The 18,069-nt window shown below is 40.2% G+C and overlaps 1 protein-coding gene across 1 annotated transcript in view; it reads right to left on the reverse strand.

Annotated features, from left to right (window-relative positions):
- Positions 1–18,069, reverse strand: part of TMTC2 (transmembrane O-mannosyltransferase targeting cadherins 2) — a 392,011-nt gene that overhangs the window by 239,415 nt on the left and 134,527 nt on the right. The window contains exon 2 of the mRNA XM_021689854.1: positions 1,261–1,831. Within this exon, the coding sequence (XP_021545529.1) occupies positions 1,261–1,831 (571 nt within the window). The remainder of the gene's footprint in view (positions 1–1,260; positions 1,832–18,069) is intronic.

Raw genomic sequence — 18,069 nt, forward strand, 5'->3', positions numbered from 1 at the left:
CCCTCTCTCGCTGTATCTCTGTCAAATAAATAAATAAATAAAAATCTTAAAATAAAATAAAGTTTCAGCATATAACTGAAATCACAAAAGAACTTCATTTAGCACTAGATACTTGAGTTCTAACTGAAAAGGTTATGCTTCCTCACAGAACAGAAGCACAGCAGTAAATTACCCTGCCTACTAAGTGAAAAAAAAAGTCATTTAAAAATAATAATAATAAATATTCCTATTTCCCTCAATTTTTTCTTCACTTCAATTTCTTCCCAATTTGATTTTAAATAAAATTGAGAATTAAGGGCAGGGGAAAAGTAGCCAAAACTAGAAAACTTGACAGCATTCCTGATCAGGGTAAGCATCCAAAACTGTAACTCCTCACTTAAGTGTTCAAAAGGAAGGAGGAGCTGGCCTAAAACATGACCAAGATTTGCAAACACTGGTCAAGCTCACCCCTTACACTAAAAGGCAAAGCAAGGCTAAGTTTATTATGAATGAGAGAGAATGGGGAAACCAGAAGGAGGCGGTTTCTCAACATACCTCTGTTTGCCCAATGCCTTCCCCTAACACACTAGCCCAAAACTGGTTCTCTTTAGGCGGATGGGATCTGAAAGCGCTTCTGTGACCTTCAAACAACATTGCATTTGAAACCACTTAGGCAATACAGAAGAGCAAATATTAAGCCCTGAGGCAAAGGCCTTAATTGGCCTCAGGGCAAAACTTATACTAATCTCTTTCTGTTTTGACTCTTGTATTCTTATTCACTACAACAAGGAACCCGTGAAGATGATTCACTGTTGAAGAATTTGAGTTCCCAGCCCACTGCAGAGAAGGGCTGTTTTCCAAAGTCAGATCAGGAAAAGTACTATTAACAAATGGCAGAGGATTTCCCCTCTGTAGAGTTTAGCATCTGGCTCTATTATGAGCTCTGATATTTTTACAAATACACATTACAGGCAATTTACTGGATTACAGAGAATTGGGGCCGAAATAAAGAATGAATAAAAATAAATAATAAAGGTCTCTAAACCTTACCAGGCAAAACTGCCCTTCTACCCACTTTGAAATCATGAAAATAAGTTAAGAAACCCAAGAAATAAAACAATCCATGAATGAAACACATGTTAGTAGGGAAAGGTCGAAAAAGACACTTCCACTTACTGAGGATCAAAACGTAACTTATTTTAGATTCTCTTTGAAAAGGAACAAATTTGCTTTTTGGAGACTGCTCAGTAACCCAATGCTCGAGTGCCAACAATCACTTACTTTGTAGATGGTGGGTAAGATCTGTTTCATTTTCAGCCTGTGAAAGACAAAGACGTCATAAACTGCGGACACAGCGAGCACAGTCACTCCTTGTTCCTTCCACAGCATGCTGCAGCCTGCGCACAGCCCCGTCCCCAGGAACCAGCCCCAAGTCCTGGCTGAGTAGCCTCTTGTAGAACAGTGTTTCATGTAGCAGAGCAAGGACAGGAGAAAGAAGAGACTGGCCCCGACGTCGGCCCGGCCCACGATTCCCGCCACTGCCTCGGTGTGGATGGGGTGAGAGGCGAACATCAAGCCCGCCATGAAGGTCCAGTATCCGTCCCCAAGGAGGATCTTGGAGAAGCTTGTGAAGACACCAGTGACCGCCGCATGCAGCAGGACATTGACGAGGTGATAGCTCCAGGGATTCAGCCCTCCGATGGCATGGTTCAGGCGAAAGGAGAGAGTGCAGAGTGGCCGGTAGGATTTATGGCTGCCGCTGTGGGTTAGAAGAGTCCCCCAAAAATCATTGTAGAAAATGTGCGTCCATGGAGTTTCTGGGAGAAGGTCTTGATTAGTCTTGATAGCACGGCTAAAAAACAAAATGTTTTTTAAAAAATCAAATATAAAATATGGAAAGAAAAAAAGAAAATACAGTTGACCCTTGACCTACATGGGGGTTAGGGATGCCAACCCTCGTGCAGTTGAAAATCCAAGTATAACTTTTGACTCCCCAAAAACTTAACCAGAGGCCAACCAGAGGCCTTACTGATAACACGGGCAGTTGACTAACACATATTTTATATGTGGCATCTATTATATACTGTAGTCTTAAAATAAGGTAAGCTAATGAAAATGTTATTAAGAAAATCATAAGGAACAGGACAAGTGGGTGGTTCAGTCAGTTAAGCGTCTGCCTTCGGCTCAGGTCATAATCCCAGGGTCCTGGGATCAAGTTCTGCATCTGGCTCCCCGCTCAGCGGTTTGGGGGGGAGTCTGCTTCTCCCTCTCCCACTGCCCCTCCCCCCCCGCTCATGTACACATGCACGTGTGCGCTCGTTCTCTCTCACAATCTAAAAAAAAGAAGAAGAAAATCATAAGAGAAAAGGCATTTACAGTACTGTATTTGTTGGAAAAAAAAAATCTGTGTAGAAGTGGACCCATGCAATTTAAACCTGTGGTGTTCAAGGGTCAACTCTATGTGACATTGCTAAGATACCACCTTCCCGGGAGCTGTTGTCATGTGTATGATGAGATCCCAGGTACGCAGGATTAATGCAAATGAGCCTTATGGAAGGCTTTACATATAGATTGAATTCAGATCCTCCCCGTAATGCCAGAACACTACAATTAGGGCTGTATTTCTTTTCCTCAAAAGCTTTGTTTGAATGCAAATACACTTGAAGAATAAATGCAGTTTATATCAGTGGTTTAAGACTTACCGAAGCAGTTGTCAAACAACTGCCCTAAAAATCATGCGGTATCCTGGCTTAAAATGCAGATGACAGGCAGCTGGTTGATGTGAGGTCTGGGAATCTGCATTTTCTAAAAGGCACAGCCCATGGGATACTAGGGATCCTGGTGCAGAGATGTGCTTAAAGCAAGGACTAGCTCCCTAGGAGAAATAAACTTAAGATAGAATATCTGTGCCCAGAGCAATGCTTCTCATACATATAAATCATGGGGGGTGGGGGTCTTGTTAACAGGCAGTAGGTCTGGGGAGGAGCCAGAGATGCCACAGTTCTAACAAGCTCCCAGGTGATGCTGATGCTACTCGTCCTTGGGCCACACTTTGAGTAGCAAGGGAGAGCTGGGGAGGCCAGGAAGAAGCTCTCTCCCCCATCCAAATGCTTCCCTCTCCCCTTCATTCTAGAAAACTTCAGCCTTCCCCACTCTGAGTTCTCACAGGACTTACAATCCTCTCTATCAAGTACCTCGTGTCCTGCTTTTGAGAATTCGTACTTCCAGGTTTGCAGGCCTGGGATAGCCAAACAGACTTCAAGAAAGAATAACCTAGTATTTGCCGAGAGCTTGCTTTCTGCCAAGTGCCATAATCGTCTCCTTGGCTCTATCTTCTTTAATCTGTAGAGTAACTGATGAAGTAGGTATTATCTCCATCTCTCAAGTGAGCAAATTCTGGTTGAAAACCAGTAACGGTTCCAAAAACACACAGTTGGAAATAGCAGGGTAGAGTTCCCTGGCCCGTGCTCTTTCCACTCTGTTGGGATTCCCAAAATGTGATCTCCAAACTAGTGCAAGTATGTGAGAAGATACACACAGGCGAACCCTGTAAAAATTGTAATGGTCATACTTATTTTAATGTGTATTTGAAAGGAAATTTAATTATCAAATCAAAGCTGGATTTCATAGCTGTTTGCTCAGAATGAGGCTGTTAAAAATTAAAAAGTCAATGTAGAGACAAATATTAAGGAATCAAGAGTACTGGTATATGTGGACAAGGTACAAATGTTGGCATGTAAATGATTCAGCAAGGAGGATCCTTGCTCTCGGCCATTACACCCTCCAGAGAACAGGGGGACATCTGGACTGTTTTGCATCCTTAGTCCCTCTCTGTATTTACAGAACACAGTGGAGGATCATGAATTAGAAGAACAGAGAAATGAGATGGTCAAGATACTCCATATATAGAGACCTCTTGACTAGTCTGATGTCAGGGCTTTTTGAGGGGTGTGGGCATGTGTGTGCTGAAGAATATACGACAGAAAGCCACCTGATGCCTTTTTGTCTAGCCCCTCCACCCGTTCTGCCTTTCACTGTGAGACTTCTTCTCCCTCAGGAATTTCCACATGAATATGACCAAAACCCAGGTTGGCAAAAAGCCCTGGATTGAGGGGAAACATGCCTGAATCACAGCTCTGTAATTTACCTGAGTGTCCTCAAAATCAAGAAAATGCAACAGATTCAAATAGATTAAGACACCCATCCAAGGTGACACAGCCAGTGGAAGTAACAGCATTCTAGCTGGAATAAAATGATGGGGTAATGCTGGTTTTCACCTGCTTCTCTAAATTGCTTCCCAGTTAACCTCTCTGAGCTTCAGTTTCTGTGAAGATAATAGTTGTTGTTGTTTTTTTTCAAAGATTTTATTTACTTAGAGAGAACACGAGTGGGAGGAGGGCCAGAGGGAGAAGCAGACGCCCCGCTGAGCGGGGAGCCCTACTTGGGGCTCGAAGGCAGACACTTAACCGATTGAGCCACCCAGGCTCCCCTGTGACAATAACAGCTTTACCATGAAAGCAGTTAATAAACACTTGTAATTGTTCATTTATCTTCTATGTACAAAAGCAAAGAACGGTCTTGCCAATACGTGAGTGTCCTGGAGACCTAGTGCAAATGACATCTGGCCTCTGTGAGCTGCTGGTGTTATTATTCTATAACGACGGGGGTACAGTGCTCAAAAACTCCCTTATTAAAGTCAGCGTGATGCACAGTCTCTGAAATTAGATGCATTAGGGGTTAGAATTAAAATGTATCAACAGTAGTTGATGATTATCTTTTTTGAGCCAAACACCATGCTAGTCCTTCTACATAAATTATCTATTCATGAGAACAAGTTGACTTTTCTAGATGCTCAATAAAAAGGCTGAAGGTCTATTAAAATCATGTCTTAAAAAGTACTCAACGTGGCAGAGATAGTAGTTGTTCTTCATTTCTGATTTCCCCTTTCCCATACTCATAGCTCTTCACTTTTTAGCTGGGAACATGGTCATCTGGGAAAAAAAAAAGTTTAATTTCCTATTTTCCCTTGCTGCTAAATACAGTCCTGTGACTAATTTTTGGCCAGTGCTACGTACTACTTCCAGAAAGTGTCCTTAAAAAAAAAAAATAGCTTAGCATTCTTCCCTCCTTCCACCATTCTCCATCGTTCTTGCTGAAGCATAGATGTAATAGCTAGAGTTCCAGCAGCCATCTTGGCCCATAAGGAATCCTTAGGACTAGAAGTCATGCCCACAGAGCACAGCAGTAAGACTGAAGAAAACTGGGTCCTTATTATGGTAACCACACCAGCCCTAAGCTAACTCCCTCCCCATTTTGTGAGCATGAGAAATAAATCGCTATCTTGTTTAAACTGTGATATTCTGGGTGTTAGGTAGAAGCAGCTGAATCTAGTCATCAGTGAAATCCTTTGTTAACAGAAGACCTACTATATCACAGTGGTTTGATTTTCCATATTTATTTTTATTTTTACAAGTCTCCGTGTATCGACTGTGTATTAAATGAATTTCCATACAAATTGGCTTTTAAGATATTAGAAACAGATGTTACTCTGGATCCATTAAATTAAAACACCCTGCTTTGACATTCATCAAGAGTCTAAACCAGAAGTAACTGCTTAAGCCTTGATGGGTTATAATTAAAATTTAAAGAAATATGAAAAACTGCCAAACTGCCAAACAGTGTTGTCAGAGAGCAGATTTCAAGTAATTCACAATGAAAAGCCAACTGGCCTCTACTAAACATTAATTCAGATACTGACGTGAATTTCTCTAATATCAACGCAGAAACACACAGACTATCAAAGTCAGGGCAGTAGAAAGCTCAGTAGCAAAGCATTCTGGGAGGCGGCTTTGCTAACGAACCGAGGAAGGCTGGAAAGCACATTTTGTTCACGACCATACTTCACCCTTTCACTGGCAGATCCAGATAGGATAAAGAACCATGTTCCCCAAACCAGGATTTCTACGTGCTCTTAGTTCAGCTCCATAACCAACTCCGCAAAGACTTTTCTCCGCAAACATGCCTGCTTTTAAAAAGCTGCGCAAAGTTGCCAGAATTTCTTAGATTTAGAGCAATAAATCTAGTAATCTGCAGCAGCCAACAAGATACACTATACATCTAACTTTCACAAAACAAGGGCATCAAAACAAAGAATTAACAAATCTCATAATTACACCATGAGAGAAAACTTTGATGAGACATAGGCCTAGACTTACACTGTGGAAAAAAATGTAGAGGGCAGTTTTATTGGAACAAAGAAGTGGGAGATCAAAGTAACACCTTAGCCCTGTGCAAAACATATCCTACTAAGGGAGACTTTAGTATGATAAAATTCTCTGATGGGTGTTATCTGCTTAGGCAGGTTTTTATTTAACCAATGAATATTATGGCAGAAGAACATGAAATAAGACTACATTGCATGGGCTTTAGTATATAAGTGATGTCACACATGCAAGTCAGTGATAAGGGATGCATGACGCATCCCTCACATCATATTCAGAAAAATACGAACCCGAAGGGCCTTAATAGAATCTAAATAATCTGCCAGCAAAATGAGAAGTAAAGGTAGCTGCTCAACACTAAGCATAATAGATGTTCGCCCATTTGCATTTTCTTACAAGAGTCCGAAATGGAAAGAGTAAAACCTCTTCTGCGACTTCTCAGCTAATGAAAAACCTTAACTCAAAACAAAATTTCAGGCTGATATAATTTCTTAGGTTACCGCTGTGAATTGGTGTTGAAAATTCAGAAAGACACTAAGGAATTAGGAAATTTTCCACTCTGGGAAAGGTGAAGAACATCGGAGCAGCAGATGTGAAAAAGAAACAATTGCCGGCAGAATACTCCAGAGAATACATGACTGAGAGACCGTCTTTTGAAGCAAAAAGGTCCAGTCCCTCAAGTCCTCAAGGAGGTCTTAACCTGTTCCAGTTTTGTTCATTTGTGGCTCTTTGTTTTTGCTGCCTTATGATTTTTCTTTTAGGAAATGTTGACAAAGGCCAACACTATTGTAAAGCTGATGAATGGGGTGACACCGCCATCCTAACTGTCCTTGTGTGTGTTTCTTTCACTGCTGTTCTTTCTGTCCATTGACCTTTTCAGTCACAAATACCATAAATGATGACCATTAGTCCGTCAGAGCAGAAACAATGCTTCCATTCTTCAAAGACCAAATGGCACGTTCTTCCAAAGTGCTTTCAATGGTTCTACTAAAAGGTAAGTAAAGGCCAAACTTTTAATTAAAAAAAGAAAAAAAAATTCAAATGATGGGTTGAAGTTTGTTCTACAAAAGAGCGACAAAAAAGAATGGCTTTTGCTGACTTGCCCTGCTTCAGTGCTACCCAAGGATGCCTGGCTATGTCCTGGAAGGACAGTGAACTGCAGAAGGTAAGAAAATTGACTCTAGAGCCGATGACACTAGAGTGCAAGGTACCTGTTTTCTTATCTGTAAAATAAGGGTAATAGCTGTACCTGCCTTACGGGATCATTGTGGGAAGTAAATGAGTTAGTAAGCAAAAAGTAAATTGTTATATGTAATAGAATACATATATTGGACATAATATATGTAATATGTCAACTGCTATCATTATTAGTATTATTACCTTCAACACCAAATGAGTGATGCTAGTCATCAACGCAAACATAGTGCTCTTCATTATGTTTATAGCCTTCAAAATCTGTGGATCATGGTCATGAGAATCTCACTTAAAATTCCTTTAAGCTTTAATGACATTCTCAAGATAATAAACATTTATGAACTTACCTTTGGTCTTTAACACATTAGTCTTCTGAGTTTCCTCCTACCTTTTGGGCTACCTCTTTCTAACTTTCCTTGGCTAGCATCTCCTTCACATTTTTCTCCCAAAGGTGGATGTTTCTCCCCTGGTTCTGTTCCCTGACCTTCTTTCTCTCTATACTTCCCACCTCTATGGTCAATCATCTCTGACACCCCCAACTCAAGAACTGCCTTGCCCACCTATACCTCCAGCCTGGGTGTTGCTCATGAGCCTCCGCTTCTAACTCCCCAGGTGATATCAACACCCAAATGGAAGGAAGAGTAATGAAATCCTGGTTCCTTTAGGACCCCCAGGAGTACCACCTTTGGCCAGTTAGCCTCTCTAAGCTTAGCGTCCTTACCTATGGTTGGTAGATAATAACAATACATCTCACAAACTGTTGTGTTGAACATCAAACGAAGCAACATTAACTTAAAATGTTTGAAAATTACAGGACCTTGGGGAACCTTGGTGGCTCAGTTGGTTAACCATCTGACTTTGGCTCAGGTCATGATCTCAGGGCCCTGGGACTGAGCCCTGCATCCAGCCCTGTGTCAGGCTCTGTGCTCAGTGGGGAGTCTGCTTCTCCCTCTCCCCTCCCCCCACCCATGCTCACGTTCTCTTTCTCAAATAAATAAAATCTGTAAAAAAAAAAAAAAAAATACAGTCTGTGTAATGGATACTTGCTGTTGTTTGGGGCCACTTCTACCCCTAGTTAACAGTGTCCTGTTTTTGGTTTTCGTTTTTTTCTTTCAAGAATAGCCCACATTTACTCTCAGTCCATATGGACAGGGTGAGGCTGTCTTTACCTCCTGATGAAAGGTCACCATATGATTTGGCCAATTAGTTTACTATAACCCATCCTCATTCCTGGTTGTGACAACTGATTTAGCAGCAAGCCAGATCAATCAGAGTCAAATACAGCCCCAAAAGTCTACTGAGAACATCTTTTGAGAATGAGATGAAATCCTAGGGCTGCTAAAGAATTGCCTAAAGACAGAGCCTGCCTAAGAATAAAGCCAAAACCAAAGAACCCAGATCTAGGAGACAAAGAGGCCATTTCTACTGCAGCTGGATCCCATCATGCCTGAAGCTAACACTGTTAACTAAACCACGCGAAATGCCCCTTACTCATAAGTTAATTTGAATTGTCATTCTGACATCTACAACCAAAAGAGTGCTAAACAAAACAGCACATTGGAATTATCAATATTGTTAGTTGTCCTTTCAGTATGTTAAGCTTAGTAAGACTGAACCCAAATAATTTTCCTCACAATCCATCCCCTTTGTCGTAGCAGTCCCTTATTAAATACTGTCATTCCTCCAACACTGTCATCAAGGTTGTGCATGAGGGCTCCTTCTCTCTTTGCTCCTACATCCATTTTTAAATTCGTTAAGGATATTTTTACACTATTCAGAACCTCAGAGAATATCCAACTTGCAAGTTTCCCTTGAATCTGCCTCTTAACTTCTCTGTTGTAGTCTCATTCAGGCTTTTATCATTTCCTGCCTGTACTGCTTAGCATGCTTACTAAAACTGCCTGTTCATTTTTCTTTCCTTCGTTAGGCTTGACTCCCTTCATGGAAGGAATTATGCCCTATGTTTTTTTCCCCAGGGCCCAATGCATATTAGGCTCATAGTAAATACTTGTTAAACTGAAGTAAATAGTTATCCCTGACTGCCTTCTTTCCCTCTTTGATCTACTATACGCATGCTGCGGAGAGAGAAACCTCCTGAAATATAACTCTAACACCACTACTCTGCTCCACAAAAATCCCTCATCATGCCCTATTTCTTACCATAATAAACACCCTTCACAGCCCAGCATTCATAACCATCCCTATTATGCCTTCTGGGCCAATCTCCCATTACTTCTCCATAGGCATCTTAATGTCATCCAAACCTCCCAGCCTCTAGGCCTTTGCTCAAATCATTTCTTTCCTTCCTCTGCCTGGACTGCTGTTCTTCACCCAGTTACATCTGTCCAAATATGCTTCAATCCCCTATGATTAATGTCACAATCTCCCCAAAGTCTTCCCTAGCTATTGTTGCAAATATGCTTGATTTTGACTTTGAATACTGACACATTCCCATTAATCACATTGACTTCTTACTACAATTAATAGAGATCCTAAATGGGATGACATGTGGAAGATATTTTGGAAGGAGTAGGAGGAAATAAACTCATTGAAAATGGGGCACAGGTAATTCTAATATTCCCTCTTCCATCCCCTGCTGAAAATCACTGCCCAAAAGAAGGAATTTTGTCCTAAGAAAATTATTTACTCAAAAAAAAACAAACAAAAAAAAAATCATTTACTTGCTCATATATTCATTTATTCAGTGATAGACTAGACATCATAAAGGGCACTGTAGATAGAATAGTGAGCAAAATAGACTCATCAACTTTGAGAAACAGCTTAGTAGAGGAGGCAAGTATACAGACAATTTCACTGTAGTATGAAAATACTACTCTAACATGAAATCCTGACTGCTATAGGAGAACAAAACAGACTCCCAGTAGTCTTAGAAGATCCAAAGCTGGGATGCCTGAGTGGCTCAGTCGGTTAAGCGTCTGCCTTCGTCTCAGGTCATGATCCCAGGGTCCTGGGATTGAGCCCAGAGTAGGGTTCCCTGCTCAGTGGGGAGTCTGCTTCTCCCTCTGCCTCTGCCCCTGGCTTGTGCTCTCTCTTGCTCTCTCTCAAGTGAATAAATAAAATCTTAAAAAAAGAAGTAGAAGATCCAAAGCTTCCTGAAGAAAAGCATGTCTACATACATGGAAGGAGCTACATGAAGGAGTAAGGGAGTTGTGGAGATGTTGCCAGGCTGATGGTCAATATTTTCAAAGACCATGAGTCAGAACAGAAGGTGGTAAGCTTGGGATCTGAAAAAACACAATAGGTTAGTTTGCTGGAGTGAAGTTTGAGGGATGGAGTAAAAGGAAATCACTGGCATTACTCTGTCTTGTATTACAGTCCTTCATGGGATGGAGGGGAATTTGGCTAGATACCAATCTCCCTAATGGTCTTTGGGTTTGATTCAGCCATTGTCTTATTAGGACCTGCTTTATTTCCCCAATGCACTGTTAACTTTTAAGAAGTAGAAAAGCATCTAATTTATCTTTTGGAGTCTAGCACACAGTAGGTATTCAATATATTTCTGATGAACTGAATTCTAACTAGAAATGATTGGTACCGATAAGCTGCACTCACCTTTTAGAAAAATTCTTTTAAAAATTCATTGTTTTAGGTATATAGGAAATTATCACTTTCATCTAAAAATAGTTCACTCACTCTGGGCACTAACCTCTGCTCATTCAATGATAATTAACTGTGAAAAACCATCAGGTTAATTGGCTTACCCAAATGTCTTTGGCATTCATTTGCCACTTAACCTATAATCCCTTCATTAGAGTCCCTCTTTAGGGATAAGCCATTATATTTAGAGAGCTCCAGTTAATATGTAAATACTTGGCTAACAGGAGAGGGGAATGAGAAATACATCTAGAGCCTGTCTCAGTTTGGGGATAAGGGATGTGTTTCAGATTCCTTGAGGAATCTAAGTTAAGGCAAGTAAATTTCAGTGTTGGGTGCTGGACTGGTGGGAGCAGTATTAAGTTTCAAGGTCCCAGCAGAAATAGAAGGCACTAAGTTTTTGGATGAATTTATCATTACACATGTAACACATTACTAAGCTTGCTTGTTTCTATCTTAATCTCCCCCCACTAGATTGTAAACCCTTCAATGGCAGAGATGATGACTTCCTAAACAACTAGCACTAAAAAAAAAATTTTTTTTTTTAAGTGCCACCCTGTAGATGCTGAATGAAAAGAGGCTGCTGGAGTAATAAAAGGCCTGTTGTCAGACATCCAACGGATAGGGCCCCCGAGTAATTGCTTGCTTTTTGTGCAAAGTAAGTCAGAGAATGCTCAGCCCTGTTACTAAAGGAACATTTTTCGTGGACCCCTCTTCCATGCCTTTAGGAGTTTTTCCTATGAGTAATAAAGGAGTTTTATGAACTCCATCTAACACAGCAATGCTCCCCTGCACCACGCTCAATGATCCCCAAAAGAAAGAAAGAAAGAAAGAAAGAAAGAAAAGAAAGAAAGGAAAAAAAGCTTCTAATTCAAAGCAGTCCCAACTGCAGGTGCCCTAAGCCCAGAGCTGCTAGATATTCACTCTCCTAGAGCTTCCTTGGACGAGGCAGTTTCTTCCTCATCCAAGTCTAGAGTTTGCCCAGACACCTGTTTCTATAACTGGGAGAAAATGTGGAGAAGGAAACTTGATTCAATATTTTTCAAGTATCTACAGTTCCTCAGAGCAATCAACACTGTCATTTTCAGAATTTCTACAGGAAATATTCAAGAAAAAACCTTAAATGACCCTAAAAGCAATCCATTTGAAAGAAAGATGCTCATTTCAAAATTAAATGGTCATTTGCCTAAAGATGTTTTTTTTTCCAAATATATGAAAAGCATTTTACAAGATTAAAGCAAAAACTAACAGCCTGAGATTATCAGGAAAACCATATTCCAAGCATTTCATTTCACTGATTAAAAGAATCCTCTACCTTAACATTAGCTTCTTAACACCTTAAAATATTTTCAATGACTTGCAATTTGCATGAAAATATTAATATTTTCTACACAATTATTTGTTTACTGTATCCATAGCATGCCAACCTGACATAATAAAATACTACAGTCACAACTCACCTCCTTCATACTGTACTAAATTGAATCAGTCTTAACTTAAAAGCTTAATGAAAATATCCTGATTCTGCTTTTTCAAGTCTTGAAATTAGTACCAGAAGGGGTACTATGAAGCTTTTTTTCTCCAAAAAGTTAATTCAAGTATATGAACCACTTCAGGACACTCCATTATATCATTTATGAATTTCAGTCAGTTTCATAGGTTTTCATAAATTCATAGGTCTATAAAAAGATGATTAAATTTTTTTCTATTTAATATATCATACTGTTTCCCTTACACTGAGGTCTTGAGCATTAGTGATAGGTTTTAAAGGACGACTGGTTCCTTGTAATTTTTTTATTCACAAAAAATAAAAAATGTTTGACTATTTCTTAAGAGAAGAAACAAATATCAGATGATAGTTTTTTCATGACGTTCAAAGCTTTCAAAAACGAATGGGCTCTATTGGACCCCAGATTCCAAGAGAAAGAATACAAGTATAACCGTGAAGAGTTCAAGAACACCTATTTTGCGCATGGTCTTGTCCTGTGTGCTGTTACAGAATAAAAGAAGATGTAATCTTTGTGCTTAAGGATTAGATTATCCAAATGCACTCTAAATAGGTAGGAATGGTAAGCTTAGAATACACCTCTTCAGTTAAAACACTTGCCTCTGGGGGCGCCTGGGTGGCTCAGTCATTAAGCGTCTGCCTTTGGCTCAGGTCATGATCCCGGGGTCCTGGGATGGAGCCCCGCGTCGGGCTCCCTGCTCAGCGGGAAGCCTGCTTCTCCCTCTCCCACTCCCCCTGCTTGTGTTCCCTCTCTCGCTGTGTCTCTCTCTGTCAAATAAATAAAATCTTTAAAAAAAACACTTGCCTTTGTACATAAAAAGTACTTTATCATTTTCAGAACAGATATACTAAGTGCCTGGTTAGTTTCTCCCAACGACTCAAGTATTACCCTAAAAAAAAAAAAAATCACGTCCTGAAGGAGAAGTCATAAACTTCACTTTGACGTAAACAAGAGAAGTACTTTCTGACTATGACCATTCCTTGTGAACCCACTAAGAGTTCTCAGCGTGAGCACCGACAGACCATGGAAGCTAGGGGACAAAAATTTAATCCAAGAAACCGATAGACTCTGCGAAAACAGGTGATGGGGGAGGAAAGAGATCCGTGCTGCACCATCCAGATGTTTGGCTTATCTGTTTGCTAGCCTAACTCCTGTCTTCTCTGAGTTAAGTCTTAACCAAGTCACCTTTCTTTATTCCATGCTTCTCCTGCAGCCAAAGAGAATCGCCAAGAAACTTCCTTCAGCAAAATGTTTGCAATGATCCTTTGTCTTTTCCGCTTAAAAATTCCCTTATGTTGCCAATGTATCCTTCACAGGTATGCATAGCCTAATACCGCCTCCTTGCATTTGTATCAAGCTTTTACAGTTTACAGAATGAGCTGGGGTTCATGATTATCTTGAATCCTCGCCACCACCTGTGAGTAAGGGGATGTGGGCAGATAGGGATGTGAGAAATTAAGGGTCGTGCCTGACACAACGGCATCAGTGTCTTTCAGAGCCACCCACACCAAAGTGCAAATCTCAGTTCCTCATCCGCTGCTCTCCTTATGGTATGGGCTAAATTGTGATCTCCCCCCACGAAAAAAAAAAAAATTGCATGTGGAATCCCTAGCCTCGGAACTTCAGAATAGGACTATATTTGGAGATATGGCCTGGGAAAAGGTAATTAAGTTAAAAATGAGGCTATTAGGGTGGGCCCTAATGCACTCTAACCAGCGCCCTTATCCAAAAAGGACCTTTAGACAGACATTAGGGACCCGCATGCAGAAAAAAAAAAGACCTTGAGAGACCACGGTGCAAAGGTGGCCATTTGTAAACCAAGAAGAGGCCTCACGGGAAACCAAACCTGCCTACACCTTGATCTCAGACTTCCCCTCCTAGAACCATGAGAAAATAAATTTCTGTCCTTGAAGCCATCTCGTCTGTGGTATCTTGTTACGGCGGCGCTTACAGAAGAACACATCTGACTAGACCATAAACACCGTCCTATATAATTACATACATTATCCTGTTTATCCTTCAGAGTTTCAGGGAAACTAGATTTCACACAAAAGCCTAGTTTCGCTAATGCTACGTCTGATGCTGTTCTTCGACGACAGGGGTTGAACTGCTTTGTGAGTATAAATAGGACTTTAAGAGGTATCTAATTCTTAGCCCTGCCAGGGTTGGTCTATGCCGTCCACCAGAGGAAAGAAATTTCCTGATCATGCCAATGGGGCATTAACGCTAGCTAAACACACATAATAAAACACCAGGGCTACTTCATATTTACACTGAGATTGATAAAGCTCACAAAGCACACGCACGTTATCTCATTTTATCCTCACAATACTACTATAAAATAGGAAACTGAAGCTGGACAGTTAAGTTAGTTAAAGAGCACACACTTAATAAGAGGCAGAGAAAGACTTTGAACACTGTTCTCCAAACTATTCCATTTAACCTTCAAAGCAGCTCTGTTCCTCCACATGTACAATAAATCTCCAATGAGAAGTGTTTCTAAGACGATTTGAAAGTAAAATCCTAGCCTATTATTGCATTTTGTCTGGAATCCATATATCTGCCCTCAAGACTCAATAAAGCTATAAAAAATGCTTTTGTACCATATTCTTTTAATTTCTGCATTTCAAAAAGAAAGTCTTCTTTTAACACTAAGGAGTCTTGGAAAACGTGAGTCAAAGGAAGGTGTTAGTTGTCTTCCAGTGACGGGTGAAAAAGGCAGCTTTATGAAAGCCAAAAACTAATCTATAATTTCATATTACAAAATATAATAGAAAACATATTCTGGCAGAAATTTTGCTGCCTGCATCCCTTTTCGGCTATAAAAGTTACACACACACATACATCTGAGAAAGATCAGACTTTGAACATATTGCAGCAACATACACACACAACATGGGAAGTTTCACCAGGGTTGCCTGTGATGACAGGATACACAGACATCCCTACAATAAAATCAGCCTCGCAGCTAAATCAGAGAGTCTTTTTGGACACAAGAATATATGATCCCTGATGAAAAACAGATAGGTAAGGAGGAAAACACTCTAAAACTAACACAGATAAGCCTACACAGAGTACCCAAACATTTGGTCCACAAACCACCAGCGACTCTCTAATTTGTCGTGGAAGGCGTGAGATATTTCATCCAAGAATGAGGAGAGAAGGAGATATTAACTCCACCATTAAAATTTATTGACATTCAGGATAGAGTACTTTCTAACAGAGATGTCATTCAGCGACCAAACCTTAATAATCAAGAAATAAATTAAGGAAGCTTTCAGGAAGCTCTGACACTTTTTGCTCTGGAGCTCTTTAAATTACATGGTAGGCATTTTAAAATACACATGCTAAATGTTAAATGAAAACTATCAGCTCTTTCAGATCTTGTGCTATGAACAGACAAATTAGGAGGTACCAACATGTCTCTGTGAGAATCTTAAGCATGGAATATTTTACCCTTTTGCTGACTCCCAGCAAACTTGGGGCAGTTGGATATTAGGGGTATCTTTTTTAGTATCCCATATCTATGACTGTTAAATCAGCTAACCTCCATTCAGTTGGAAACTCCAAAACCAGACCACAAGATCATTTTCATCCAATCTTGACCATCACGGCCTTCACGAAACGTAATTTCTGACACACTGGCGACTGCCAACAAAAGAAAAATTTTTTTTCAACATGCAAGTAACCAGGCTAATAAGTTCACGAGGCATGAAATGAACAAGCAGAACCAAAGTATAAGAATGGAGGATGGTATTCAATCAGAGGGATCAAAGCACAACAGATCTAATTTTTCACTCCAAACTGTAAAAATAAAAATAAAAATAAATCTGCATTCATCTTTTATCAGAAGAAACTCCTAAAATCCATGTTATATGTTAAACACACACTCACATACTCTAGAGCTAGCCAAATCTTGATTCAAATTCTTCCTCTTAAACTGCCTGGCTGAGTGGTTCAGTCTTCTGATCTGTAAACTACCATTTCTGGTGAAGATAAAATAATAAATAAGATCAGGGAGTTCTCTTGACACATGGTAGGTGCTTAACAAATGACTGTTTACTAAAATGAATCACCACCCTTGCCTTTCTGGACTTCATAAAAAGAGCACTTTTTTAAAGCTTATGTATTTATTTAAGTAATCTCTACACCCAATGTGGGGCTTGAACTCACGACCCTGAGATCAAGAGTCACATGCTCTTCTGACTGAGCCAGCCAGGTACCCCAAGAGAGCACGTTTTCCCCCCTGAAATGTTGTTCAATACCACTACATCTAGCATTCAGTTACTAGTGCTATCTTTTTCTCTTAGCATATTCTCCAGGATCTGTCTTCCTCTCTCACTTCCAACCCCAGTGTGAATTTGTGCCTGGATTAATGATAAGTTAAGCCCATTAGCCAATTGAAGAACACAAGAATGATGTTCATAGCTGTCTAACTCATCAGGGAGGATGGATAACAGCAAAGTTAAGTGACAGGATCAACAAGCGTAACAGAAAGAAGAAATAGTCACAGGACTCATGTCATAGCGCACAGCCTAATTAGGATATTCTGGGAAAGAGCTTCGTTGGAAGAACAACAGTTGCATACCGCCAAAGAAGCTCGGCTTGGTATTTCTTTTGGACTAAAGAACATGAGTTCTAACAAAACAACTGTAACGTGATCTGCAAACTATTTTTTTTTTAAGCTACCCCTATTTTTTCTTGCACAAAGTACGAAAAGAATTCCTCCAGGCATTTCCAATCACACACACATATCATTATGTTTTCAAAGACAGCAACTTCTAAAAAGCAGGATAATACATATTAAACTTCTTGTATCTTTGCTACTAAAAATAAAAGTCAACACAATATTTGAAAAACGTCCTCTTTACAGTCTTCATGTAAGCCAAGCCTATGCACATGGACAGTAAAGAGGCTATAATTTCTGATGGCCTGGAATATAATCGAGAAGAGTTTAAGGTCAGAAATGTGATCACCTCGTGGAAAAGGGTAATGTCACTCACTCTGTGATGGTCACTCCACTCACAGTAGATGGATTTTCACATTGAAAAACTAACATTAAAAGTTGCCTTGGTGAGGATAACAGAATAGGCATCCTCCAAATGCTCTATCCGTCCTGTCTTCTAATGGTTTCTTTTCTGAGGGCGTCCTGGAGAGAAGTTCAATCTTTCTAATGGAAATATAACTGTACTGCAACTCTCCAAGGGCATTTAGCACTTTCAAAAGGAACTCCAAACTCTGCTGTCTTTAAAAGGCAGTGGGTCACTGGGAAAAGTCATTGCTCAAAGCTCCAGTGAACTGGCACTCTGCTTTTCGGCGGCCACAGAGATGAAGCGTACAGTCTCAGCAACAGCACTGCTTTTCTTCAATTTTTAATGCTTGTCCATTTCAGAGTCCCCAAGAGGAATCATGGCATCATAAATGGCTTGGACTGTGGATGCATGTATTTTGACAGAGCAGGTAGGAAAATCACCCATCAACTGTTCGTTTCAGAGGAACATTTGATAAAGGTTACAAGAAATACAACCGAAAAGCATCTTCCTTATCCATCC

Source organism: Neomonachus schauinslandi, chromosome 5, assembly GCF_002201575.2.
Source record: "Neomonachus schauinslandi chromosome 5, ASM220157v2, whole genome shotgun sequence".
In the NCBI taxonomy this organism is placed as follows: domain Eukaryota; kingdom Metazoa; phylum Chordata; class Mammalia; order Carnivora; family Phocidae; genus Neomonachus; species Neomonachus schauinslandi.